Source organism: Podarcis raffonei, chromosome 3 (assembly GCF_027172205.1).
Source record: "Podarcis raffonei isolate rPodRaf1 chromosome 3, rPodRaf1.pri, whole genome shotgun sequence".
NCBI classification, from domain to species: domain Eukaryota; kingdom Metazoa; phylum Chordata; class Lepidosauria; order Squamata; family Lacertidae; genus Podarcis; species Podarcis raffonei.
Window position 1 is genome coordinate 105,680,894 of NC_070604.1, and position 27,158 is coordinate 105,708,051.

At 46.4% G+C, this 27,158-nt stretch overlaps 2 protein-coding genes across 7 annotated transcripts in view; both read right to left on the minus strand.

The window, feature by feature from the left end:
* The window catches only part of TTBK1 (tau tubulin kinase 1), a 100,811-nt gene extending 98,642 nt beyond the window's left edge, over positions 1–2,169 (minus strand). For 2 of the 4 annotated variants that reach the window (XM_053383397.1, XM_053383394.1), the window contains exon 1: positions 1,919–2,169. The gene's annotated coding sequence lies outside the window, so the exon portion shown is untranslated. Of the gene's footprint in view, positions 1–949; positions 1,175–1,918 lie in introns of those variants that run through there. The other 2 variants (XM_053383398.1, XM_053383395.1) reach the window with 1 other exon arrangement.
* A 4,265-nt stretch (positions 2,170–6,434) lies between these two features.
* LOC128411244 (cullin-9-like) overlaps positions 6,435–27,158 on the minus strand; it is a 54,696-nt gene continuing 33,972 nt past the window's right edge. For all 3 annotated transcript variants that reach the window (XM_053383400.1, XM_053383402.1, XM_053383401.1), the window contains exons 20-41: positions 26,854–26,987; positions 26,573–26,758; positions 26,184–26,299; positions 25,480–25,662; positions 24,954–25,111; positions 24,158–24,398; positions 23,855–24,029; positions 23,301–23,446; positions 20,809–20,917; positions 19,689–19,885; positions 19,334–19,605; positions 17,544–17,907; positions 16,511–16,651; positions 13,624–13,788; positions 13,353–13,516; positions 12,617–12,710; positions 12,038–12,112; positions 11,547–11,657; positions 10,625–10,742; positions 9,622–9,755; positions 9,401–9,492; positions 6,435–7,943 (exon numbers count right to left, since the gene is read on the minus strand). In XM_053383400.1, coding sequence (XP_053239375.1) covers positions 7,736–7,943; positions 9,401–9,492; positions 9,622–9,755; positions 10,625–10,742; positions 11,547–11,657; positions 12,038–12,112; positions 12,617–12,710; positions 13,353–13,516; positions 13,624–13,788; positions 16,511–16,651; positions 17,544–17,907; positions 19,334–19,605; positions 19,689–19,885; positions 20,809–20,917; positions 23,301–23,446; positions 23,855–24,029; positions 24,158–24,398; positions 24,954–25,111; positions 25,480–25,662; positions 26,184–26,299; positions 26,573–26,758; positions 26,854–26,987 — 3,583 coding nt within the window. In that variant the 3' untranslated portion in view covers positions 6,435–7,735. The remainder of the gene's footprint in view (positions 7,944–9,400; positions 9,493–9,621; positions 9,756–10,624; positions 10,743–11,546; positions 11,658–12,037; positions 12,113–12,616; positions 12,711–13,352; positions 13,517–13,623; positions 13,789–16,510; positions 16,652–17,543; positions 17,908–19,333; positions 19,606–19,688; positions 19,886–20,808; positions 20,918–23,300; positions 23,447–23,854; positions 24,030–24,157; positions 24,399–24,953; positions 25,112–25,479; positions 25,663–26,183; positions 26,300–26,572; positions 26,759–26,853; positions 26,988–27,158) is intronic.

The following is a 27,158-nucleotide window of genomic DNA, read 5'->3' on the forward strand; positions in this document are numbered from 1 at the left end:
GTATGAACTTCAAAGCTCAGGAAGTGGCTACAATATGTACTGATATAATCTCATTTGGCATACCATGTGGTGTCCTATTTGGAAGATGTGACAAATGAGAAAGCACTGAAATGAGAGCTATAAGAATAACAACCTTAGAAAGCCTGCCATTATATAACAAACTAGATTATCATATGAAAGAAGTGAGGCATTTGATCTACTGGAGGACAAGAAGTGTAATGGTTTAAAATACAAAACTGATCCAGAATAGGGGGGAAAAACCTTCACATTTTCAAGAGCAAGAGATCAATCCAAAAGGATGAAGAAGCTGTTAATTCTACATCCTTAAGATTTTGTTCCCCCAAAAAAAGTTTGTTTTCTTCATGACTATTGCAAGTTTGACATGCAATAGTAAGAATAACCAAAAATATTATAACTTGGGACAGTTCATTCCCCATGCTACTCTTATTGCCTACTGTTACAGGCTACACACCTTCTCCCACTTAGTCTTCAAAGCACTGTCACCCCAGCCAACTACCTGGTCACCTGAGATTACTGCCTGACTGCCACAGAGCTTTTGTGCTGTTAGCATACCATAGGGAATCTTAATTCAAACTGAGCTTCTCTATTCTGCTCAAGCTCAGCCAATTTTGTCACCTTCTCTCAAACCAGTCTGTGCATCTTCTGCCATACCCTTTCTTTCTTACGTTTGGACTTTTCTGCCCCTTCATTGCCATTTAACACTCCCACCTCCATTTTCACCATCAAGCCTCAACCTTTTATCAAGCCCTGTCTGCCTAATGTAACCCTCCAAACTATTTTTTCATAAAATTTAAATGCTTCACTGTAAAAAAAAAAAAGTTTGCAAAAAGATAGAAGAAAATCAAGGAAAAATCACAACAATACTTTAAAACATACAAAAAGTTACAACACTAAAACAGATTAAAATTCTCATCAACTTTCAAATCACCTGGGTAGGCTTAGAGAGCAGTTCATTCCTGTTCACAGGTCTTCTTGCACAAGTCAAAGGTTACCAGCTCATGACCCTCTTTAACATGCGCCTCTTTACCTCAGTCATAGTGCAGTTGGTTTTTTGAACTCAATGCTAACCAATGCCTGGGAAACCCATTCCTTCACTCAAGAGTATCTCTTCCTTAAGTAAATGGGCCTTACTTCCAAGTATGTAGGCTCAGGACTGCGCCCTCAAGACTTGATGGTCTTATGGCGGTAGGCCTGTGTTTTGGCCTGTGCTTTGGCCTGGCAAGTCCTGCCCTGACGGCCCCGCCACCAGCTGTAGTGGAACATGTACCCTGCTCCCATGGGCCCACAGGAAACCAAAGCTCGCCGTGGCCAGCTCCCTCCACGCCCATATTAACCAGCATCTCAAAAAAATAAAAATAAAAATGAAATGCCCAACTGCTGTCCCCAAGGACAGTCCCGCATCCCAGAGGGGCCGCTCCCACGAGGCAGCTCGACGCCGACCCCCAACCCCGCCTCACACTCCGCCCCGCCCCCGCGCGCCTCGCAAGGTAGGAGCGCGAGGCCCTCGAAGCCCCGCCCCCTCCTCACCCCTCCGCCTGCACTGCAGCTCGTTCAAACTCGGCCGCCCGTTGCCCAACGCCCACAGGGGTGGGCTCCTCCTGCTCGCCACTGGCCGGACGCCCCGTCAATCCCCACCGGCCCCTCTAGCCTCGAGGGCATCCTGGGAGCTCGAAAGGCGTTGTGTCCCCCCTCTCTCTCCCCCCTCAGAGGAAGAACTACAACTCCCACAATGCACCGCCGGGCCACACTTGAGCTTGTGAGGGGGTTCGGGCTGGGCCGTGTCACCCCCCCACACTAGGACACCCCACCACCTCCCCCCCCCGCAAAGTGGTCCGATTATAGCGCGGGGCGGGGGCGCCCTCCCTCGCCTCAGCCCGCCCCTCCCTCGCGCGCTCACCTGGTCCCTGCCGCAGCCGTTGGTGAGGGCGGCGCATCCCCCCCTCCCCGCCCGCTGCTCTCCGTCAGTCAGTCAGTGCGGCAGCGCCGTCTGCGCGCGGCTCCCTGCCCTGCGCGGGACCGCCTGAGACTGCTCCTGTTCCTGTGGGAGGGGGTCGCCCGGGGAGCATCGTCGTCCCCCCTCCCGCACCGGCCTCGGGATGGGTCCGCGGCGGCGGCGGCGCTGGTGGCGGGGATTCGCCCACAATGCACCGCGCGCCTCAGCATCAGCATCAGCCTGACATCAGCTCCAGCCTCCGCAGCGCCGCCCCGCCCCGCCCTGCCGGCTTGCACCGGGACTTCAGGTGCTGGCGGCGGAGGGGAGAGGGGGCACGCCGCCGCCACCCCACCCACCCACCCCTCCGCCTTGCTGTCCTGGCCGCCGCCACAGATGAGGCTGCAAGCTCCCTCGGCCAGCCTTAGTGCAGAAGGCCGGCCATCCCTCAGCCTTGTTCTTCTTGCAGCGGGAGTCTCCTCCCTGCGCTTCCAAGATCTCCTAGAGATAATGCTGCAATAGCCTGGTTGCGCTGACATGGGGTGGCGTGACACCGCCGGGCACCTCGCAGCACTTCGCCAGCCTGACCCTAGACGTTTTGCTGCCGGAGGAAGCTTCAGTCCTGTGCTATCTGCTCATTGAAGGGTGGTATATAAAATTAATTAAGCAAACAACGTAGATCATAGGAAATGGAAAAGTTATTCCACTTTGGCTTGAATGCTGAGGAAGATAAGGTGGTCCCTGATTCCCCAGGCATGTCTGTAGCTGAAAGTGAAATTTCTGCTGTGCAGTACTGTACCGTTAGAATCATAGAACTGTAGAGTTGGAACGGACTATGAGGGTTATCTAGTCCAACTCCCTGCAACGCAGGAATCTTTTGCCCAACGTGGGGTTCGAACCCACAACCCTGATTGAGCTATTTGGTGCTGCACGTATGTCATGTATGTGATATTTAGATTGCCTTTTTGCTAAATGCAGTCAAAGCAGTGTGGAAAAACATTAAAATGTACTATGAAATAGCAGCAATAAATACTGAAGAAGCAGAACAAATTAAAAGCATTTGAAAAGTACAGGAAACAAGTTTTATGGTTTGTGCCTGCATGTAAATTATGAAGGGCATGATGGACCTCCCTGGGAAGTTGATTCCAAAGCTGCATTGCCACTATGGAGAATGACCTAATTTGGGTTCTTCAAGGGATTTCACTTCTATAGGGAGTGCACTGCACTCTGACAAATCTTAAAGCGAGGTTCATAGGGAGGGGAACATGGAAGGGAGGGAGCTATGTTACTGTGTATTAATAAAAATGAATCATATTCATCTCCCACCCTGGGACCCGTGAGAAACTGCCATATCAGGAAAAATAAGTTTTGTTTTCTGTAGAGGAAACAAAGTCCTAAATTATATGAAGAAAGCAAAGTGTCCCTGAGCATGTACTAATGAGAAATATGTTCCAGAACTATGAGGTAGGACATATGGCTTTACAAGCTTCTCAATATTTTTTTACAAATAATGTAGCAGGGTACATTTTCTCTTCGCTTATGCTAATTAGAAAGTGCTAACTGTAGTAATAATAATAATAATAATAATAATAATAATAATAATGCAAATGACATATTGTGGCTGTCCTGTTTGCTCTCTTCACTAATTTCACAAACCCCAATACGTTTCTTATCATCCTCTGGCTGAGTGTACAACATTCCCCTTTTCTACTTGCCTTTGCTCTTCTCTCCATCCACTCAAGTTGGAACTCAATTAGATTACTACATAATACCAGCAGGTGCTGCAACTCTCCCAACAATTTGACTTCACCCCTCCCCCGAGACAGACGGATGCCAACAATTTAAAAATGCTGAAACCAGCAAAATAGCATAATATCTGTGCTGGCTGTTAGAAACAATTTTAAAGCTCTGGGAGGTAGTAGCTAGGGCTAGCAGGAGACTTTGGACTTTGCCAATCACCCTTCCCCAGCACTTCATAATATCATGCCTCACCAAACAGCACCCTTAGCAGGAAAATGAGAGATGATCCTTGCCTCCTGAAACCAGTGCAGGTGTGAAACACTTAGGGCTTCTCTACTCTTCCACTTGTCCCATGCCAGGAAAGCGCGGACCCAAGCAGTGCTTGCTTTTGACCAACTGCTTTCCCTGGAAAACCCACTCTTTAGGGTTAAATCGGAACAAACAGCAATCAGCAGAAAACCCAATCCCAGTTTTCTCCAATTCAGCACTAAACTGTGGGTTTTCCCAGGTGAAAGCAGCAGGGCAAACAGAAGCCTGGATAAGCCCTTAGAGAAAGATGTATTCTCCCTTCAGAGCCTCTCCCCACATCCCTTGCAGAGCACATAATCAAAATTCTGTGTGTGTAGCCATCCATTCACTCATCTGAAATTTACAAGTATGTTCAGTTTATAAACTAATTCGAAGATGCATTGTCTCCTTTTGTTGAGACAGAGATGACGTACGATTCAAATTTTCCAGCAGGAAGAAGCAAAAGGTTTGCTTGTGAGTAAAGAGAGCCCATTCTTATTCTTTATGTATCATGAGGGAAGTCTAGTGACTGTACAGACATTTGTGCAGCCACTCTGGAAATGCCAGTTGGCTACTGAAAAGCAGAAAGAAAAATTAAAAGCAACTGGAAATGAATAATAATAAAAAATAAAGTGAAGCAATCAGCCTGGTATCGTCCACATTGATTGCATAATGAAGAGCCAAGATCAGTTAAACGTTCCAAGCGATTCAATTTTCATTTCATAGCAACTCTCAATTGGGAATTTGGTTATCCAATATAATCATGAATCCCAAATCTGTAACTTAAAAGGGTAGGAAGCAACTGAAGCAGGGACCTCTTCAAAAACCTGTCGGGTGGACTAGCAAAAAGGAGCAGAACTATGTTGCTCTTTTGCTCCAATCTGTATAGTGCTCTCCAGCAACTCTCCACTGTCTTCTATTTTGTACAAGCCTTTCCAGATTAGTCCATTTCGACCACAAAGTAACTATGCTTGAATTATGTTTCAAACTTGGCTGCTATCTTCTCAGGATGGGATCTATCAGTCAGTCACTTCTGTTGCTATAATGTGCGAAATTGCACCAATTGCTTGCAAGGTCTTTGTCTCAAGTCTCTCTCTCCACCCCCCCCCCCCGCCCCCATGTCTGATTTTTGTTCAGGGTTAGGATGCCAGTTGTGATGGGCCTTTTGAAACAATCCAAAGCCATGGGCCTCCGGCATGACTCATCCACTCTCCATTTCTCCAAAGAACGTGTGTATGTGCATTGGCAGGTAGAAAGCCAAGGCTGCATTAAGCAGCAAGTCAATAGAGCAGTAGTGAATTGTGGTGGTGGTGGATCTCTCTCCACACTTGGATTTCTCTGCACATTTTGATCTCTCTTAACCTCTAAGACCAGGTTACTGTACTTAGTACAGTGGTACCTCGGTTTACATACGCTTCAGGTTACATATGCTTCAGGTTACAGACTCCGCTAACCTAGAAATAGTACATCGGGTTAAGAACTTTGCTTCAGGATGAGAACAGAAATCGTGCTCCGGTGGCACGACGGCAGCTGGAGGCCCCATTAGCTAAAGTAGTGTCTCAGGTTAAGAACGGACCTCCGGAATGAATTAAGTACTTAACCCGAGGTACCAATGTAGTAATAGTTTATGATGCACCAGCACCTCTTAACTTTATGTCTATAGTGTATCTGGATCATCTTGTGATCTTGAGGCAATAAAACACTTTACATGGGAATGTGTGGGCAAGGGGTTTCTTCACATTCAACTCTGGAAAGGCAGACAATTGGAAAAGGAGAAGACTATGATGCTTCGCTGGACACTTCTACTGGTCACATTGGTATAGGTGTGATATCAAAACACTATCAACTTCACACTTCGACACTCATCCCTCTCCAGCCCAGTATTTATTGGTATTCCTTTATATTCAGCACCCTATACATGTAACTTTTCTGATTTATTTTGAAAGCTTGTTTCTCCCATCATTCATCCTTCAAATCCACGTAGAGCTAAATTTCATGGAGGCAGTTATTTGTACCCCTGCAGTGCTTCGCCATGGACAGGCCCTTAGGAACTGAACATTAGTACACCAGTCACAGAGACGGGGGAATAGATGGGGTGATGAGTGAGGCTGGTGGCAAGGTTAATTAATTCTGGAACTATGGGGCATGGAAAAGCAAGATGCAAACACTGCATTAAAAAACCCAAAACCTTGTACTAAAAAGCCCGCTCACGTGACTGAGACTACTGCACAAATGTTATGCACAGCTTTTGTAGCTTACATGACTGAGACTAATTGACAAATGTTTGGAGTTTTGATTTTTTTTTCCATAAAAAACACCCTTGATGTTACCAATAAGACATAGGGATTCTCCTGCAGCAGCACTGCATTTCTCCTATCCTCTATTTTAGCCATAAGCAACAGGAATTGGGAAAGTGTGGGAAGCAGGATAGAGAACCACACTAAAAAGATGGTAATAAAAGAAAAAAACTGTTTATTACATAAACAGGTGGTGTATAATCTTGTTGTTTCAGGATTCTTTTTGATTTTTCAAGAAAAGATAAAGCATAATAATCTGAACAATTTCAGCTTCTTCATATATATATATATATGTGTGTATATATATATTTATTATATATATATGAACCCTCTGAACCTCTACATCCTGCAGAATTCCTATCTGAAGGAAGAGAAGACGATTCCAATGACAAAGGAACAACAAAAAAAAAAAAACAACCCCACAGAAAACTGACCTCTCAACGAAAGAGGTACACTCAAAACCATGTCCATTCAAGAGTGCTGGCAACCCACAGAACTACCTGTCAGACTCAGAGCAGGGCACTTGAGCTCTATTTCAAAAAAATTCTTTAACTATTTCACCAGCTCTCATCTCCAAACACACCCAATGACCTAAATTACCTTCTCTCTAGTTAGAACATTCCTCCCTGGTCACTCAATCCAGCAGAGAGCTTTTCGCTGCAAAGGAGTGAAAAACTCCGCCCCTAGTTTTCAGACGTGTGCTAGAACAGAAATGAGAATTGCCTTGGCAGACAGAGGCCCTTAAGAAATACTTTGTGCGTCCATGTGTGGTGGGTGCACATTCCATGTCTTTACCCCACAGGGAACATCACTACTGAGAACCAAAAGCCACTGGGCTAAAAAACTGGCACTCAAGGCTGTGTCACTATGATTCCTGGGGCATTCGCCATTGTCAGGCTAGATTATGAAATCAAGTAGGTTTTGCCAAGGCTGGATTCCTGGGTGATAGCAGCAAGTGTGGAAAGAAGATATAGGAAATACAGGCAAGAGTGGTGTGCAACTTTTCACACGGACATAAATGGCATGTGGTGTGCCCTGAATCTCTCAAGGTTGAAGCCTGTAATGGGACGAGATAATGGCTGGACCTGTTGCTAGATTGGTACTTGGTTTCATTCCCCAAGGAAGAGCATGGAAAAAAAGCTCACAGATGACAAAGAACACACCCTCCCCACCACCGCTTGTGCCAAGAGCTGATGAAGTTCCTATGTAACCGGGCACAGCAGCCCTGCAAGTTGTACCAAGAGAGTCACAACCAGCCATCTCAAAGAGGAAAGCACCCTTTTGTTGTAAACTACCATACAAACTCCCGCCTGACTGAAATCTATTTCTCCTTGCTGTCCTTGGACTATGACAGAAGCAGAGCAGAGAGTGCAGCCAGGACAAGGCTGTCTGAGTGACAGGCAATGTTTTACTCCAGGATTCTCTGGTGTGAATTTGGGGTGCCAGGAGGCCAACTCTACTAGTAAGCGTCGTCAAAAAAGAAAGAATCCCTCTCCAGATTCTCCGATTCATCATCGTAAGAAATATTGTCATCATCGAGATCTTCGTCATCGTACTCCTCCTGCCACTCGGGGACGTATTCTTCGTCTTCATCCTCGTCGTCATCCTCTTCCTCTTTGCCACCATCATCTGTGTCGGCTGAATCGGATGCCTCATCGAAAACAAGCCTAGGCGGAAACAAACCCTTGTAGTCAGTGCACCTTGCACATTTTGAGCCAACAACCAGGAGAAACGCTATAAACACAACGGAAGATTGGCTAAGACCTAACAGAACTCAACTACTGTTGGGAGTTTCAGGGAAACATGATTGGACTTCTGAACATCTGGCAATCCTGGGTTTGGACTGCTACCACCGTTCCAGCAAGAACTGGATAAATTGTGTATTTATATCATTGTAATTGCTGCTTCTGCTTTGTTTTTATCTGCACCTTGTATTCTTTGTTCACAATTGTATTTCTTGGTTTTAATTTACATTACTGTACCCCACCCTGGTATCGTACTTTGAAGAAACGTGGGTTTAAAGTATTTTAATTTTTTTAAAAGACATACAATATTACAACTGCTAATACCTCAAGGGATGGCACATTCAGAGCCTTAACTTGCTCACAAGAGCCCCTCACCTGGTCCATCAGGCCACAGATTAAGAGTAGCCCAAATGACAACCTGTCTAGCTCACTGTACAAAAAGGAAATTAAAGTGTGCAGGAAGAAAAGGGCATGTTAAATTGTTCAGTCTCCTGTATGCTCAGATTAGGCAATAACTCTAGATATGTTGTACCTCACTAAGAATGCAAAACTCACATTTTGTCTAAAATGTATAACCTGTTATTAGAATGGGAAACAAAAGACGAGCTAGTTAAAGCTTCAGCGACACACTGGGCAAGAAATACAGGACACAACATAGATTTTAACCTCTGGGAGAAACTTTGGAAAAGCGACTTGAAATTGACAGCAGGTGATTCTTTGAAAGAGAATTATGTGAAAATGATCCAAAGATGGTATCTAACTCCGAGTAGGCTTGCTAAGAATGACAAGACAGAATCAGATAAGTGCTGGAAGTGTAAAGAGGTGGAGGGAATGTTCTTTCATATGTGGTGGACATGTAAAAAGGTAAGAGAGTATTGGGAAATCATTTATAATGAACTGGGGGGGATGTTTAAAATTACTTTCCCCGCAAAACCAGAGTCCTTTCTGCTGGGGATAACTCAGACTAAAATCCCCAGGTGTCAGAAAAGGTGATTTATGTATGCAACAACTGCAGCCTGTGTTTTTTTCACCCAAAAAATGGAAGGTGAGGTCCCAACTAAAGAAGATGGGCAACTTAAGTTGAAAATGCTGGCAGCATTAAGATGACTTCAACAGAGTAAATAATTTTTGATGGATGTAATAGTGGAAAACCGATTGGAACAGTTACTGTAAAATATGCAGGGATGTAAGATATGCAAAATGAACCATGGAAGGAGAAGAAGGGAAGTCATTGGATATGTTAAAGTATGTAAAATGTTTATCTGAAATTGTAAAACAGGAAATTTAATAAAATTGAGAGTGAGAGAAAGAGGGAGGGAGGGAATGCAAAACCCACCATCTAGTCCTACTGCCCATGTCACCCCTGCAAGAAAACTCACTCTTTATAAGTAGGCGTGGCATTAGGCACATTGGATAACTTCATCTCCCTCTGTTCAGAGCCTTGTCGGGTTTGGAATCCCACACGGAAGTCCTGTCAGGATATAATGAAAGGTCAGAAAATGTCACTGGCAGCCCCTCCGAAACAAACTGCACCACAGCATTCCCCATTCTGCTACACTGCTGGACAGAACACATTCCTGGTCAAGTCAATAGTTGTTACCTGTGTGGCATGCTGCAGAATTGCTAGGAGTCGTTCTTGGATCCTGCGCACCAGCTCTAGACCTGTATTAAAATGCTCGGCTTTGAGCAGCCGAATCGAAGAGGCAAGATCCTGGCACTGCAGCAACATCTCTTCTGAAATACAAGGATCAAAACAACGTGAGCCTTCAGGCTGCAGGCTGAGTAGTAGCAACCGAAAGGGTACAGCTGACTCAGCTAATTTATCCTACAAAGTTGCAGGCAGCTAGAGAAGTTTCATTCTGCCTCACTTGAAACGAATTTCAGATCAGAAGAGGAATGGGGAAAAGGTTGGTGGAGATTCCTTTTTGTTCCAGTTTTTCTGGTTTGGATACTGAGCACTTATCCATATGCGTACAGAAAGGCACTCAAACTGTGTTGGTTTTTTAACAGTATTTTGCCTGTTATAGGGTAAAACTAGAGGGGGGTTTAGTGGGGAAAGGGACTGATGAAAGAATGGGGCAGGAGTCACTATGCCTACTACCTAGCCCCACATCTAGACAAGTATATGACACACCTACTTGAATGCTGTGCACTGGAGCACAAGGCCACAGCTGGCACCTCTGAACACAGTGGAAAGGAGGAAGAGACACATATTTCTCTGGCCCCAAGCATTTCTTTTAACTACTTTTCATTGATACATTACTTAATTATTGCTTATCAGACTGGGGGGGGCGGGATTAAATAAAAGGGCAAAAGTCTGGGCAGGCCCAAGTGTCATGACAGAACTAACAGCGTGGACTGTGTGTTATTGCAAGAGAATTATAGCTTTGATTTTATTTTTTTAAATTACATAAGCTTTTAGTCATATTTAGAAGAATCATGGAGTGAAAGTCAGGCATCTGGATGAGAGCTACCCAGGTGGTTGCAATGAGGAAATGCTCTCTTGCCTTTCCTGATAATCTAGCCTCTAATTCTTTGAACCTGTATTTAAAGTCAATAGCAGCCAGCATCTTGGGAACATGGTCCCATTCACTTCTACTCACCCAAAAGGATTTGCAGAGCATTGGTGTGCAGCTCCAGGTTCTCTGATTGTTGCTCCATGATGTCAATCTTTTCAGTGTCCTGGTTATAGTAGCTGTATACACAGGAGTAAGCCAGCACCTAAGAGAGAGCACAAAACACCACATTTACATACATATTACAGGCAGCTGGTTTTCTCCCCCCACTTTCCAGGCACAGCTTCCTAATGGAGAGCCGTTTTTCCTTCTCTGTGCTATTTCTGGCAGAGTTATGGCTAGAATGGAGCCTCCATTTCTGGGCACATGTCTAGAACAGCATAGGCAACTCAGAAAACAATCTGGAGCTAGCAAGATCGTAAATCAAAGCAAGAACTAAACCTTTATCTGCACAAGGACCTTTGTTGAAAGCCAGGACAGATTCCAAGAGCCTCTGGGAGACATCTGAAATACACCTTCTGCACTGTAAGAATCAGTGCAGGTATAGCGTTAGCATATTAAATACTGCATGGCTTCAAGAAGAAAATATTTGTCTCAAATGGATGCACTGACCAGGGCTTCACCATTTTTACTAGCCTTGCTGGCCAAGTCAAAAACTAGAGTCACCAGATGCCACCAGAATTTCCCAAAGGAAGAGTGGGGATAGCATGCGGTGTTGGGCTGCCAGCACCTTTGGACAGCAGCCCTTATTTCCACCCACCACCCTGAATAATAAATCTTCTAAGACTTTGCTGCGCTCAGGCACTCGCCTCTCCTATCCCTCCAAAATCCAGTCCTTCCATTGATCTGAATGTTGTGGATCCTCTTGGGGTTGTATTTTCTTAATGAGTTTAAACTCTTATTGCAGAAAGAGGACGAAGGAACTGCAGCAGAAGAAAGTCGGAAAGAAGAGCGGCAGACATGCATCCATGTGTGTCCCTCCTCCTCTTTCTCAGATTAATGCACTTACTTTCCGCGCTTGTTCCAGCATTTTGCAGGTGTCAACGACAAACGTCAAGGACCGAATCTGTGGCACATCACTGACAGTGGAAACCCTATTTCGCAAGTTCATGGCAAATTCCTGCAATGAAAAGGAAGAGACTCAGCAATCCTGTCCATTCAGGAAGAACCCTTCTTATCTGCAGACAAGAGACCAGTCTTCCTCTCAAGGCACTGATTTACAACTAAACTATTACGGTCACCAATCCTATTTCTTCACAGGAAGAAATCTTTTGGACTAGAGATGTTAGATTTGGCAAGCTGACCAAGTGTTACTATTCCAGACAGGCAGACACAAATTCTGTGTGACAGAAGCCCAAGTGGTTTTCATGGCCAATTTCTACCACTAATACTAGAACCAGCTGCCTATGAAGTATTCTTGGATGGTAAAACTTGATGAAGAGCAGACACCAGGGCTGGATTATGTTCCTTGTCCCCGAAGTACAGGGGAGCGATCCTCACCCTTGCTTGATGATGGAAGGTACACCTTTCATTATAGTCTTGGAAACGCTTCTCCTGTCGAGCTGCTTTGCTCACCTGAGGGAGGGAAGCAGGAAATAAGTTACCTGGAGTTGTTATTATTTATTAAATTTCTAAATCACCCTTCATCAAGAGGATCACAGGGCTGTTTACAATATAACACAAATACACAACGCAGTAACAAAACAAGACCCCTCAACAGTTTAAAAGGCAGGTTGTTTGATTAGCCAAAGGCCTGGGAGGAATATTTCTGCCTGACACCTAAATATTTGTAATGAAGGCGCCAGGTGAGCCTCCCTGCTGGGAGCATTCCACAAACGGGGAGCCACCAAAGAAAAGTCCCATTCTCGTGTTGCCGCCCTCCGGACCTCTTGTGGAGGAGGCGCACAAAGAAGGGCCTCACATGATGATCATAGGGTCCGGGTCGGTTTGAAAGGAGACAAGGCGGTCCTTAATGTTGGATTTTAAATTGTTGTAACCTTAGGGTTAAGGGCAAGTGATGAATTTAAACAAATAAATAATGCAGCACCAGACACAAAGTATGCCCTATACTAAACTCACCATAGCAGAACAATTATAATAGTCCTTGTGGGTTGGTTTCCAAGGCTTCAGGCAGCGCCAGCAAAATCCATGGTTACATTTGGCACAAGTCATACTGCGAAGAACAGAAATAATTCCAGTTAGTTCAAGCATAAGGTGTGGCCAGAAAATTAATTCCTGGTGGCCAGATCAGGCCGCCTTCTTGGTCTGCCTTCTCTTCCTTGGCTTCACTGGGATCGCTGTGCGGGGGTAAGTAAGCTTGACCTACTCCCAGCCTTGCAGAGCTTTCCCACATGACCTGGGAGGGCAGGGCCATGAATGACTCCAGCTACAAAAGTTGAGGCTGCTAAACATACTCTTGGGCTGGGTTATTGTTTAGGGCTTTTTGTTGTGTGCGGGGTTGCTGCTGTTACCGATATTAAATTTCTGTATCTTTATTTCATTTATACCTTCCCCATACGATTTATGTGGAAATTGTTCTGTTTGGTTGTGTATTCTTTGATGTTTTATTTATTCTTTGTGACTATTTTTGTTCTTACAATTATGTGGGGGGGTTTTTTTCATGTTAAAACCACGCTCAAGGCAGCTTACAGCTATGGAAAGGTAGCAAACAAATAAAAGTATGCATGTTATGTACAACTAAGGCGGCATCAGACAAGAAGCCAAAGAAAGTTTGGGGACACCTCCCATGCAATCCAAGTTTGTATCATTCTTCTGCCCTCTAACTAAATAAGCTAATAAACAAAGAGGCACTCACTGCAGACAGCCCTCATTTTTCTCTATTTGGGCTTGGCAGCTTGGGCAGCGCTTGGAGATGAGTTTGGCCAGGTGCTTGCTTTGGGCTTCCACGGTCATCCCTTCATAAAACCCACCGTCATCCATCCACTGGGACATATGGCTGCAGCTGGCGGGATAGTGAGCCTGCAAGGAATTACAGAGCCCAAGCTGACTTGGGAGGGCAAACCACCCAGGATAAAAGTCCTGTGAGGAGACAGGTGCACTTCCTCCATGGTTCATCTCAGCCTTACCTCTGGGAAATTGCAGTTGAAGCAGGAGACCCAAGAGCACTTTGAGCAGGCTTCTCCACAGCCAAGACCTTCCTTGCAGAGGATCTGATCGCAACCTTGGGGGTTGGTACACCAGGTCAGGTTTGAGCAGCATTCAACATAACCCCTCAGGAGCGCTTTCTCATACTGCAGAAAAGAAACACACAAGTGGCAGTTCTGCAGATCTTGTGCAATTATCAGTTAAAAAAAAGGTAAAGGGGCCCCTGACTATTAGGTCCAGTCTAATAGCGAGATGAGCGCCGCAACGACTCTGGCGTTGCGGCGCTCATCTCGCTTTATTGGCTGAGGGAGCTGGCGTACAGCTTCTGGGTCATTTGGGCAGCATGACTAAGCCACTTCTGGCGAGCCAGAGCAGCACACAGAAACGCCGTTTACCTTCCCGCCGGAGCGGTACCTATTTATCTACTTGCACTTTGATGGGCTTTTGAACTGCTAGGTTGGCAGGAGCAGGGACCAAGCAACGGGAGCTCATCCCGTCAAAGGGATTCAAACCGCAAGGGATTCTAATCAGCAAGTCCTAGGCTCTGTGGTTTAACCCACAGCGCCACGGTGATTAATCTCGTGCCAGATTTAGAGCAACTTTCTGGGGCTATGAACTGCTGACCAAAAAAATACAAAGTGATCTTCAACAATAGTTTTTCCTCAGACTTTCAAAGGATAAGGGATAATCGCCACCTTTAAAAAGAATGTGTTACCTAGGTTTCTCAGTTTAATCATAATAGTCCAACTGCTACAGGAGGCGTTAGAGTCATGGCAAAAGTATTAATTAATATTAGACAGAACAATAAGCCGTCCAGAATATCTACTATGGTCTTAAGGAAAGGCTAACCCTTCTGAATTTTGCAATGTACTATTATGCTTCTCAGCTAAACACTGTAAGAAGCTTGGTCGTCTTCTGAAGAAGATAAGCTTTGGTTAAAAACTGAGCAGAAGGATTCTTGATGCTGTTAAAGTAATTGAGATTATCCTAAGGTGATCATAGGCTTCAACTCATTATTAAAGAGCAGGAAGGTGTCACTCTTAGGATTTATTGAACTGTATCTCCAGTTTCAACAAAAATATCCTATATCCCAAAGGACAGCTGAGGTGAAGACCACCAAAGAACACTATTTTTTTACTTCCTTCAGAAGATACCTTCTGTCTAACATAATTCCAAGGTTTTAGTTTGAGATGCATATTGGCCAATAAATGCTGAAGATGCAATATGTGTTAGGATATTTCCGTTCCACCTTAAAAGGGAGCAGGATGTTTGTGTCACAGCCTGCGTATTTCCTGTCTCACAGGATGTTTATGTTGTGAAGTTGCTTTCGTTTTCTTCTTGTTGCCTGAACATACCGATGGAGGCGGTCATGATTTCTTTGTTCTGACCAACGCTGAATAAACTGTAAATATGCTCTCCTGCTGTGCATCTTTTGCTGTGTGAATTCTGCTGATAGAGTGTGCACCAGCCTAAGAATGTGGCAATCTATTCTTGAGGCTTCGTGTCGCTAATTGCTGATATTGCGTGTCTACGGGAGATCGATGGATCGTCCGGCAGCTGGCTTGGGGCTAAGATGGACTTTGTCTCCCTGGCAGTATCCCAACAATATGTTCTATCAACCTGAGTTAATCAGGTATATGAGTACAAAACTTAAATGTGACCTCCTTGACATATCATAGACAGGATTATATGTATTCTAAAACTCCACGATCACATAATGCAAGTCTAAAAATAGATACTGGACTGGGTATGCTGAAAATCTCAGCTGTAGTGATTTTTTCAAAATGTTTCAAGCACTTAAAGGGCTTGAGAGTGCGGAGGGCTCCACAATGCCTAGTGATCTAGCAGAACTGAAATAAGGAAGTGTGCTCAGCACAATTTCCAGTGATCAGGAGGTGGGGTTTCCAAACATCCCTCCTGATAAGCACAATCAGAATAGTACAGTACAAGCAAATATGGCAATCTGCAGAATTTGTTTTTAAAAAAATCAGATTCAAGTATTCTTAAGAGCACGCACACAAAATTAATGATGCAGAAGTCGGATGCAATCCTATTAATGAACCTGAAGGAAGTGAAACACAACTTATCCCAGTTCCCTATTAAAGTGGAACCAGGCATTCACTAAGTCAGTCCATGAGACCTGTACAGTAGAACCTCGAGTTGCGGACATAATCTGTCCCGGAGGCACGTCCGCAACTTGAAGAGTTTGCATTCAGAAGTGCGCATGCGCGCAGCACAATTTAGCTCTTCTGCGCATGCGTGAGCGGCGAACTCGGAAGCAACCTGTTCCAGTACTTCCGGGTTGCCGCAGGAAGCAACTTGAAAAGACGTAACCTGAAGCGAAAGCAACATGAGGTATGACTGTACAAACAGGTGCCTGCAGGGCAGACAGGTCAAAACGTCTCAAGCAAATGAGATACAGTGGTACCTTGGGTTACATACGCTTCAGGTTACAGACTCCGCTAACCCAGAAATAGTACCTCGGGTTAAGAACTTTGCTTCAGGATAAGAACAGAAATCGTGGTTCGGCGGTGCGGCAGCAGCAAGAGACCCCATTAGCTAAATTGGTGCTTCAGGTTAAGAACAGTTTCAGGTTAAGAACGGATCTCCAGAACGAATTAAGTACTTAACCTGAGGTACCACTGTATTCTACAAGATGGACAACAGAGAAATCTTAGCAAGCAATATGCTGAGTAATGGGAGAGTTAGCATACCTGGAATTAAATGGATTAACGGCTTGACCTATTACCCAGATCCCAGGCTATAGGACACAACAGGTGTTCTCTCATAAGGAAAAGCTGAAGCTCTCACCTAGTGTGTAGAAGGTTTTGATAGACTGAGTTTGTGCGTCAGAACCCCTGTGCCTACCTTGGCAATGACCTCCTTGGAGGAAATGATAGAGCGGATAAAGGCAGTAGTCGGCTGCGCAGGGCAGTCAGTTATGGGACATGTACAATTCAGAATCAGGTTCTGTTCAATCCGAGTTGTCAAGTATTCATTCCAGCAGGACTAATTGAAGAAGAAAAAATGAGAGGGAAGAAAACATGGGATCTAGAGATCTGTGGTGTTAACAACACAGGCAGCAGTGCCCCAAGTCACCCACAAGGGGGAGTGTTTTGGGAATTTACACCAAAACCAATAGGACTACAGTGGTACCTTGGTTCTCAAACGCCCTGGTTCTCAAACGCCGAAAACCCAGAATTAAGTGTTCGGAAGCCAAACGTCCGATGCGGCTGTTAGCTATCTTTTCTGGGGCACCTGCACCAATCAGAAGCTGCGCCTTTGTTTTCGAACATTTCGGAAGTCAAACGGACTTCTGGAACAGATTAAGTTCGGTGCTTTTGTTTTTGCTATTTATTTTGTGTTTTTGTGGCTTTTCAAGTTATTTTGTTTTTGTGACTGTGTGGAACCCAGTTCAGCTACTGATTGATTGTGTGACTGCAGAAATGGATAAAAGCCCCCCATTCAAATAATGACTATCATCAGTGCAGGTAAGAATTTTTTTTTTTTAATTTTTATCATCTACAATACTGTCTTATTTATTTTATAGTGCAGTACTTTGATTATTGCTTTCATTCTATGGATCAATGGTCTCATCAGATAGTAAAATTCATGTTAAATCGCTGTTTTAGGGGTTGTTTTTAAAAGCCTGGAGCGGAATAATCCGTTTTGCATTACTTTTTATGGGAAAGCGTGCCTTGGTTTTGGAACGCTTTGGTTTTGGAACGGACTTCTGGAACGGATTAAGTTTGAGAACCAAGGTACCACTGTAATGGGACAAGGATGGGACACTCAATGTCAAAAAGCAACAATATTCTATCGGGGATCTGAATTAAGACAAGAATGGCGAGAGTGAAAGCAGATACCTGCCGTCAGGACAGTAAGGGAAGCCGGACCTCACCTTGCAGCAGTAGTGCATGCAGCAGAGAACAGGTGGGTTGTCATCTTGACCCAGCAGATTCACGCAGACTGGACAGTGAGTGACAGGGCTCGAGGGCTCCTGGGGGTTTCGCACTTGCATCCCTGAGGAGAACAGGAGCACCTCTGGATCCTCTGTGTAGCGCTGAATCAGAACATCCACGTTCCATTTACAGTGTATAAGCAGGTGCTGGGCTACATCTGCCGTCACGCTCAGGGTATCTGAGACCCTCTGCACCGTCTGGTTCATCAGCACCCCAACTTCGTCTTGGCTCATTGTGCGCCCCATGGGCAGCAACACCGTCTCCATAAGAACCTGTTCTGTGCCGAGGCCAAAGGCATCTAACCTGAAGGCAAGAACGGCCATATCACAACAAGTAGTACGACTCATAGGGACACAGGTGGCGCTGTGGGTTAAACCACAGAGCCTAGGACTTGCCGATCAGAAGGTTGGCAGTTCGAATCCCTGCGATAGGGTGAGCTCCCGTTGCTCGGTCCCAGCTTCTGCCAACCTAGCAGTTTGAAAGCATGTCAAAGTGCAAGTAGATAAATAGGTACCGCTCTGGGGGGAAGGTAAATGGCGTTTCCGTGTGCTGCTCTGGTTCGCCAGAAGCGGCTTAGCCATGCTGGCCACATGGCCCGGAAGCTGTACGCCGGCTCCCTCGGCCAATAAAGCGAGATGAGCGCCGCAACCCCAAAGTCGGCCACAACTGGACCTAATAGTCACGGGTCCCTTTACCTTTACTACGACTCATGCAACACATTGGCGACTAATATACACACAATAATTACCAAAATAATTACACATTCTTTATCAATCTTCTGAGACAAATACAAAACCTTATGCAAAGCCACAGAGACTTGCAAACTGCCCAACCTAAGATGAACTTATAATGTCTGATTTCAATAGATTTTTCAAATGCTTAACTCAGTCTTTTGTTTTCTTTATCTTTTTAGGTAAGTTCATGAAGAAACCAACAAACAACAAGTAGGCAGGCAGGCTCCTACACCCCTGCTATGTGACATGTTAAAATGAAACATCTGGAGAGAGGGAATTAACACCAACAAAGGAGGAATGGCGGATGAAAATGATGGGAATATGTCGAATCAGCAAATTTAACTAATGAAGTAAGAGATCAGGAAGATCAGAGTATTTAAGGAAGAGTGGGAAATGTTTGCAGAGTATGTGTAGGGAAGTTTTTAAGGTCTAATGTTTTATCGTGTTTTTAATGTTCTGTTGGGAGCTGCCCAGAGTGGCTGGGGAAGCCCAGCCAGATGGGCAGGGTATAAAATAATAAATTGTTATTATATTATTCAGTGCTTTTCTTCGGGGGACGCCGCCGCTGCAGGAGTACGCATAGCCCTAAACATTTTGTGAATCTTTGTACTTTTGTCCATTTACTGTATTTATTTCTCCCAATATGAACTGTAAAATGGTGATTTTCTTGAGTCAAAATGAGAGTAACCCTAAACATTTTTTTTAAGAAAAAAAGCACTGGTATTATTATGAAGAATAATGTTGAACAGGTTAAAACGTTAGCAGGGTTGGAGTAAATCCAACAGTTTAAAGTATATAAAGATATGAGGCGGGAGGAGAACAAAACTTATGGAGAAATCAGAATATGCAGTCATATAAAGGGTAAATATATAGAACCACGAAAGGATGGGGAAGGGAAGTTGAGGATCATGACTGTATGAGTAAATTGAATGGAATGTGGAAAATGGTAATGGAAAAAAGTATTAATTTAAAAACAAAACAAAAAAGCACGTTACCTGAAAGGCAATTTGTTGCCAGGGTCTGTCCCAGAAGAAGCCTTGGCCTTTTGGCAATCGGTGCTCTGGAAGATGAGCTGAGCTTGGCCCCGGTGAGGTGTGGTGGGCTCAGCACAGATGTACTCCAGCAGCTGCGGGTTCTCTTCCTGCCGCAGGATGTAGCCCTGGCTCAGCAAGTGCAAGATGCAGGACAGGACATCCGTGCTGCTGCAGCAGAAGCTCAAGAACTTCAGAGCTGAGCCAGACTCCCATTTCTGGCAGGCATCGATCACCTGGAAGAGGCAAGAAGAATGAGTCCCTGCGCTTCACCTACCAGTCGGACTGCGCTGCAAGGCCCCGTCCCTGCATTCCATACCTTGAACACCAGGTTGTCAATGTGTATCTCTTTCTCTTCTTTCAAGATCTGGATAAGGAGGCAGCAGATGATGTTCCTCTTCCTCTCCAGAGCACTGCCCTCATTCTCTTCCACGTTCAAGTAGGTCTGCTTGGGCAACAGCCACAGGCGCTGGCCGGACATTTGACTCAGCGTCCCTTCCTTCAGCCTCAAGACATCTATATAATTATAACAATAATTTATTATTTATACCCAGCCTATCTGGCTGGGTTTTCCAGCCACTCTGGGTGGCTTCCAACAAAATATTAAAGGTACAATAAAAGAATATGGGGCTTCAATTCACGGCACAGGTTTCCCCTCTTGCGATGCCTAACCGGAAGAGCTCTCGTCATCTGCACCATCCAACATGGCAAACTTAAGTGCTGCATGGCAGGAGGCGGAAGTCAAAATCCCACCCACATTCCTAGGCTAGCTTCCCAAGGGAATCAAGGTCCTTTCCTCCCAGGGTGGATTTGATTTAAATCAAATCAATTTAAAGCATGATTTAAATCACGATTTAAATCTCTCTCTTTTTTTACAGAAAGACTCATTCTTGCTGGTATAATCTTAATATTTCCAACCAAAGGAAGGTTTCATTTTTGGAAGAATAAATTTTCAGAGTAGTTTTTACAGTTATATCAAAAATTACTGATACTATTAGAAATACACTGACAGATAATTATGAGATTATTGTGAGGTTTAGTAAGTTAACTGTTTATATTTGGACAACTACTTTTCTGCTGTACTTTATTGGAAGGAGAAAGATAATCATTTCCTTAATAACAATTTAAACAATTTATTTAACTAAACCAGTAACATTGTAGCATATGTATCCATGTTTGTTAACTGATGTGGTTAAATGGTTTAAAAAACAACACCACCACCTTAGACTGAGTTTTAGCACACACGATAAACTTAAAACAAATCCTTATTTCCTGATGAATAGCCTTTGGACTACAATGTAACTTAAATAGAAAACAATCTTTAGAAATATTTTTCCTCCAAAGGCATTTTACCTTAAAAATCCAATTTAAATTAAAAAAATGTGATTTTTAAAATTTTTATCCACCCTGTTTCCTCCTCCTCTGAAGCCGATACTTACTCTGACTCTGGGTCAGGATCCCATTCTCATTCGTTAGAGGTTTCAGCGCATGATGCAGGAGGACGGGGGAAAGATCCGTGGCTTGTAACAGTGTGTCCACCGAAACCTCCTAGGAAAATTAGGGGGGGGAGGATATGGAAATGAAGGTGAGTACACAGAGGAAAAGGGAGAAGCAAAGAAATACTGGGGCATCTAGACTTTCGGCCCCGGAGTTCTTGCAAGGAATACTGCAAATGCAATAAAAGAAAACCAACTTTTTAGGGTGGAACCCTTATGTCAGCGGAGAAGCTTCCAGGCCCCACATGCTAATGAAGGGGGGTCTAGAGGCAAAAGTAGGCAGAACAACGAGTGTACATTTTACCTTTGAACAGTAAGCTACTTTCTACACATTATGCTTCTGGGAAATGATATACAGTAGTACCTTGGTTCTCAAACGCTTTGGTTCTCAAACTCTGAAAACCTGGAAGTGTTCCAGTTTTCGAACGTTTTTCGGAAGCCAAACATCCAATGCAGCTGTCGGCTATTGTTTCTGGGGCACCTGCACCATCAGAAGCTGCACCTTGGTTTTTGAACATTTCAGGAGTCAAACGGATTAAGTTTGGCACTTTTGCTATTTATTTTGCGTTTTTGTTTTTGAGGCTTTTTCGGTTAATTTTTGTTTGTGACTGTGTGGAACCCAGTTCAGCTACTGATTGATTGTGTGACAGTGGAAATGGAGAAAAGCCCCCCATCCAAACAACAACTATCATCGGTGCAGGGAAGAAAAAGAATTAATTTTAATTTTTATCATCTACATGTCTTATTTATTTTATTGTACAGCACATTGATTACTGCTTTCATTTTATGGATCAATGTTCTCATTAGATAGTAAAATTCATGTTAAATTGCTGTTTTAGGGGTTCTTTTTAAACGTCTGGAACGGATTAATTCATTTTGCATTACTTTCCATGGGAATGCGTGCCTTGGTTTTGGAACACTTTGGTTTTGGAATGGACTTCCAGAACAGATTAAGTTTGAGAACTAAGATACCACTGTACAATGAACTGGGGAAAAATTTTGAAAATATAATTTCCTAAGAAACCAGAAGCTTTACTTTTAGGTATTATAGAACCAGAGATCCCAAAGGATCAGACGAAACTATTTATGTACACGACCACGGCTGTGCGTACTTAGCTAGCACAAAAATGGAAAGATGGTACAACGCCGACCAAAGACGAGTGGCAGGCAAAATTGATGAACTATGCTGAGATGGCAAAACATATGGGAAGAATTAGAAACCAGGAAGAGGAGGTCTTTAAATAAAGAATGGGGAAAGTTTGTAACTTATTTGGAAAGCTGTTGTAAACAATTACATACATTGGTAGGATTGACAGAAAACTTGTAGTAAAAATTTGAACTATGGATTGACAAAGGATTTATAAAAATGGAGTAATGAAAGAAATGCAGAGAGGAAAATTATTACATTAAGAACTACAATGGGGGGGAGTCAAAAGGGATTATATGCTCATACATTTAATTCATTTATGTAAAATAGAAAATGTAAAAATAAAACTAATATGATGTAGAAGAAGAGTGGGTTCCAGCCACACACAAAAACATTTGGGAACACTGAGGGGGTGTGGCCTTGGGAAACGTTCTGAGGACTAGACAGTTGTATTTGGCCCCGGGTTTCAGGGTCCTGCGCCTTAGGCCATCATGCTGGTCTGTTTGCAGAGCTCCCAGGGAAGAAGAAGAAGAGCTCCCAGGCAAAGAGATGCCCAGAACAATGAAGGAAGACTCAGCCCAGGTCGCCCCAGGATTGCAGCACCATTGCAAAGCATGGAGTAATGTTTCCAAGCCCGAAACTGCAGTGCTGAGACTCTGGTGCAAAGGATTCTTGGCTGTCTCAGAATATGTAACCTTAAGATCTTAAGCTCTCACCAATTCTGTAGGTCTTAATATTTTCACTGAATTCGGGCAACAACTGCCTGCAGCAGCTCAATTCTCGGCAACAGGATCCAGAAGCCACCTACAACCTGAATCAGATAAGCTATCTGGCTGAACACAGGCTGGTGAACACTCTCCACCTAGGTAGCTCAGTCGGTAGAGACACTTAATATCAGGGTCGTGGGTTCGAGTCCCATGCTGGGCAAAAGATTCCTGCATTGCAGGGGTTGGACTAGATGACCCTTGAGGTTCTTCCAGCTCTACAATTCTATAATCTAGTGCCATTGATCTAATTCCACCCCAAACTTCCCACCATCCCCACTCTAGTCATGCACAAAAGATCCTTGTTCTATGACAAAAGGCAGGCTAAACGGATCTGCAGAGTAAGCTGCCAAAAGAGCACATCCAGCATTTGCTTAACAGGGGCTGGGTCCCAGCGAGGATCCTTCGGATCTGCAAGGATCAGTTCCCATGCTGCAGGACTTTCAACTCTGCTGTGCAAAATTCAGAGCCACAGAAGATGCCCTGCTGATGGCAAACAAGTGGGGATGAAGGGAGTCTCAGACCTCGGCGGTGTTGAAGCAGAGGAGGATGTACATCTGCAGGGTGGAGACGTGCAGGAGGCAGCCCTGGTACTCCAGCTCCGCATGGCCCAGCCACGTCCACTGCAAACGCCGCGGCTTGGTGTGCTCCAGCCCAAAGCGGCTCTGACCTGAGAAAGACAAGGGCAACGGTCAGGGAGAAATACTGCGGCAAGACAGGCAACACTCTCTCTGCCTCTCTGCTATCACAATACTGGGGTTGGAGAAGCATGAACAAAACACAAATCTTGTGGGGGTTTTTTAATTGTCTCATCCCACGTTCCATAGATTAGCCAGATTTCTCAAAGATTATGAACCTCTTAACGCTGCCTCTCTGAAAGGATGGTTTAAAGACTCGCAGCTCCCCATGAAGCTTTGTATCATTTCTTTATAGATAGCTTGATGGTTCTCATTTCCAAGTTCAGTGTCTTGGGTAAAAGTGGGGTCCACCTGCCCCCCAAAACTCAACCTGAGGGAGGCAGGGAGGCCTGCAAGGAAGGAGCTGCTCCCATTGGGCTCAAGAACAGCCTGGCACTCACTCTGGGTGTAGAAGTCAGCAAACTTGCTCAGGTGCTGACTAAGGGATTCTGGGAAGAACCGGGCAGGATCCTCCAGGTAGCAGAACGAGGAGATGGTCCAACAGCGTGGAGACAGCGCCAGCACCTTCACCTCGGCCTCTTCCTCCTGAGAGAACAGCTGCTGCGCCTCCACCATCTGGGGAAATACAGGAGGTTTGTGGCTTTGGCAGGCAGTGGGGGCTCCCCAGGCAGTGTCAGCGGAGGAAGAAAAGGCCTTGGGGGCAGAGGACCTCCTGCCTGGTCCACAGGGATGGGGCCTCTCACCTCTCCTTCCTCCATCTCCTCCTCCGCCTCCCAGCTCCCATCCTGGTCGAGTTCCAGCATGTGCTTGTCAAGCTGCTCCAGCTGGAAGAGGTGGAACTGCTGCTGCTGCTCCTCCAGCTCACTCAGGTTCTTCAGCATCTGCTGGGGGAAGCGGTTGGGGAAGCAGAGCCCAATGTGCTCCACCACCGCACGCTCCAGCCACGTCTTGCCCTGCGACAGGAGCCGGTCTCCCAGGTAGTACCTGCGCAAGCAGAGAGGGCAGACCCATCAGCCCAGACCCCCCTCGTCCCTCCTGCAGGGCGGGCCAGCCCCACGTACAAGAGACCCATGGAAGGAGGGAAGGAAGGAAGGAAGGAAGGAAGGAAGGAAGGGAGGAAGGGAGGAAGGGAGGAAGGAAGGAAGGAAGGAAGGAAGGAAGGAAGGAAGGAAGGGAGGAAGGAAGGAAGGAACCCAGCAGCTGAACTGGCGCTCTCAAGTCCTCCTTCCCTACAGAAGTGCCAGGAATAGGCTGCACCACTTCCTGCCAGACGCCTGTGCCGTCTCCCAGAACAACGTGATAAGCAGCTCCTTGGGAATATGGGAAGCTGCCTTGGACTGAGCCAGGTCCCTTGGTCCCTCCAGCTCAGCACTGTCCACACTGACTGGCAGTGGCTCCAGGGCTTCAGGCAGGAATATCTCTCTCCTTCCTGGAGACTGAACCCAAGGCCTTCTGCCTGTATGGCAGCTGCTCTCCCCCCCCCCCCCGAGCTCTGGCCCTTCCCTCCCCACTACGATTGCCCCACGAAGGTCTCCTCACCGGTAGAAGTGCTCAAAGGTGTTGGCCAACTCCAGGCCTGCCAGGAAGAGGACGGGCTCCAGGCTCTGCTGCAGGCGCCGCAAAGTCTCCACGTTGCCAGAGTCCGCCCAGCTCTCCTGGATCCACCGGTCGATGTAGCGGGCAAACTGCTCACTCACCTGTTGGCCACAGAGCAAGAGGCACCAGTTGAAGCCGGGAGAAGTAGCAGGTGGAGCTTCCATGAAGGGAGGGGGGGGCGGAGGGGATTCCTCCCTCCAGACCAGCAGCAACGCCTCCAGGGAAGGGGATGGACAAGTCATCTGGGGAAGATCCCAGAAGGGGAGGCTGGCTGCTCTGTGATCAGGCCAGGGGAGCCAAGCAGGCTCTGAGATGAGGCCACGTTTGACATCCCTGGAAGTGCAAGGGGCCAGGCCAGGCTGCCTGCAGAGCCGGGGGGGGGGGGATGTCAGAGTGACAGTTCTGCTCCTTGCAAATGAGCTCCCCCTTTACTAGGCTGTGCTCCCACCCCCCTTGCGCCCTTACTCACATGCATGGCTGTCAGGAAGGAGAGCTGCAGCAGACCCCCCGAGAAGCCGTGGCACAGGGCCAGCATGAAGGACATCTGCTGCCCAAAGAGCTCCTCCATGGCGGTGCGGAGGCGCACGTAGGTCTTGCAGTAGCGCTCCACAAAGTCCGGGGCCTGCCAGGAGGACTCCAGGAACAGCTTCACCTGGGCAGAGGGACGGCAGGAGCACAACAGGGTCAGAGCAACCCCCACGCCCTTCTCTGGCTCCCTGGGGCCTGCCTGGAAGTCTTCCTGAGGGCAGGGATGCCTGGCTGGTTGCCTGTCCTGGGTAGCGCTAAACACCCTTTAGCTCATCTTTTGATTGGCTGTCAGACGTCAGGAAAGTCTGTGCATGTGACTGGAACTGGGGCAGAAGTTTCAAAATCAGAACGAGGCTCCCACCTAATTTAGCAGCACCACGTAGAGCTTTCCTGGGAGAGGCTGATCCACAGCCAGTCCTGTCCTGCAGCCTCAGCTCTCCCCAAGGCTGCCTTCCCAGTAACTCCTTAATAGGCAGGGAAGCAGCTGCATGCAGACACAGTGAGAACAACGCAGCAGGACTAGTGAATGGTCTGCCATGGAAGACGTGGCCAGGAAGACATCTGTTTGCAGCAATGGAGAGTCGCTACACCGCATCTCACCCTGCTTGGCGCCCCCATTCGCACCTGGTCCTCTGCTCCCCCTACCTGCTGCTGGACCACCCCTTTCCAGCACTGGGTGATGCCATTGGTGCTGCTGGGCTTCTTCACAGCTGCCTTGACGGTCCCAGAGCTGGACTCTTTGTTCTTCCCATTCTTCCCATCTGCAAAGTGGGGGTTGTGCGGCGTTATTCACGGGGACCGGAGCACCCAGGCACCCACTTCTGACTATACGGGACCTTGAGGGCTCTCCTGCCTCCCCAGTTCTTCCTCCAACGCCACCCCCCTTGCAGCCCCGGACGCAACAGACACTCTTGCTCCTGCCAAGGTCTGCCTGGCCTCCAGAGGCTCCTTTGCGGTGACCTTCCCACCTTCAATTGGGAAAGGGGACCTGCCCCTCCTGGGCTGCCCATCTGCCCAAGCAGGGAGACACTCACTGGATTTCACGGGGGGCTTGAGTTCCTCGGGCTCAGGGCTGCTGGAGTCCACGTGCACCAGCAGGTGGCTCAGGCGCCGGACGCGAGAGTTGAAGATGGCCGCCCGGCTTTTGCTGCTCCGGGAAGCCTCCAGGTTCTCCAGGTATTGGCTCAGGAGCCAGGAAAGGGGGCTGATGCCGCTGGGATCTGAAGGGCAGGAAAGAGTCAACACGGAGGGCTGCTGGGAGAGGGGAGGGAGGGTGTGGCTCCTGAGAACTTGTGCCAGGAAGGAGGTGCCATACCTGGAGTGGTGATGCTCTGCACCAAAGGGCTGATCAGAGCCTCCCAGCAGGTCTTGCCCAGGGCCTGGGCAGCTTCGTCGTCGGGAAGGAAGCGGTCGGCAAAGACCTGCTCGTGGCGCAAGGCACTGTTCAACCTGAAAGGGCAAAGGGGTGGAGGGTCAGCTGCTGACCTGGGCGACGCTTGGAGGCCTTTGGAGGTCAGGGACAAATGGGCTGAGAAGCAATGCCTGCGGGACAAAGCAGGGCAGGAGCTTGAACAACATGAAACCCAGCCAGATGGGTGGGGTATAAATAATAACATTATT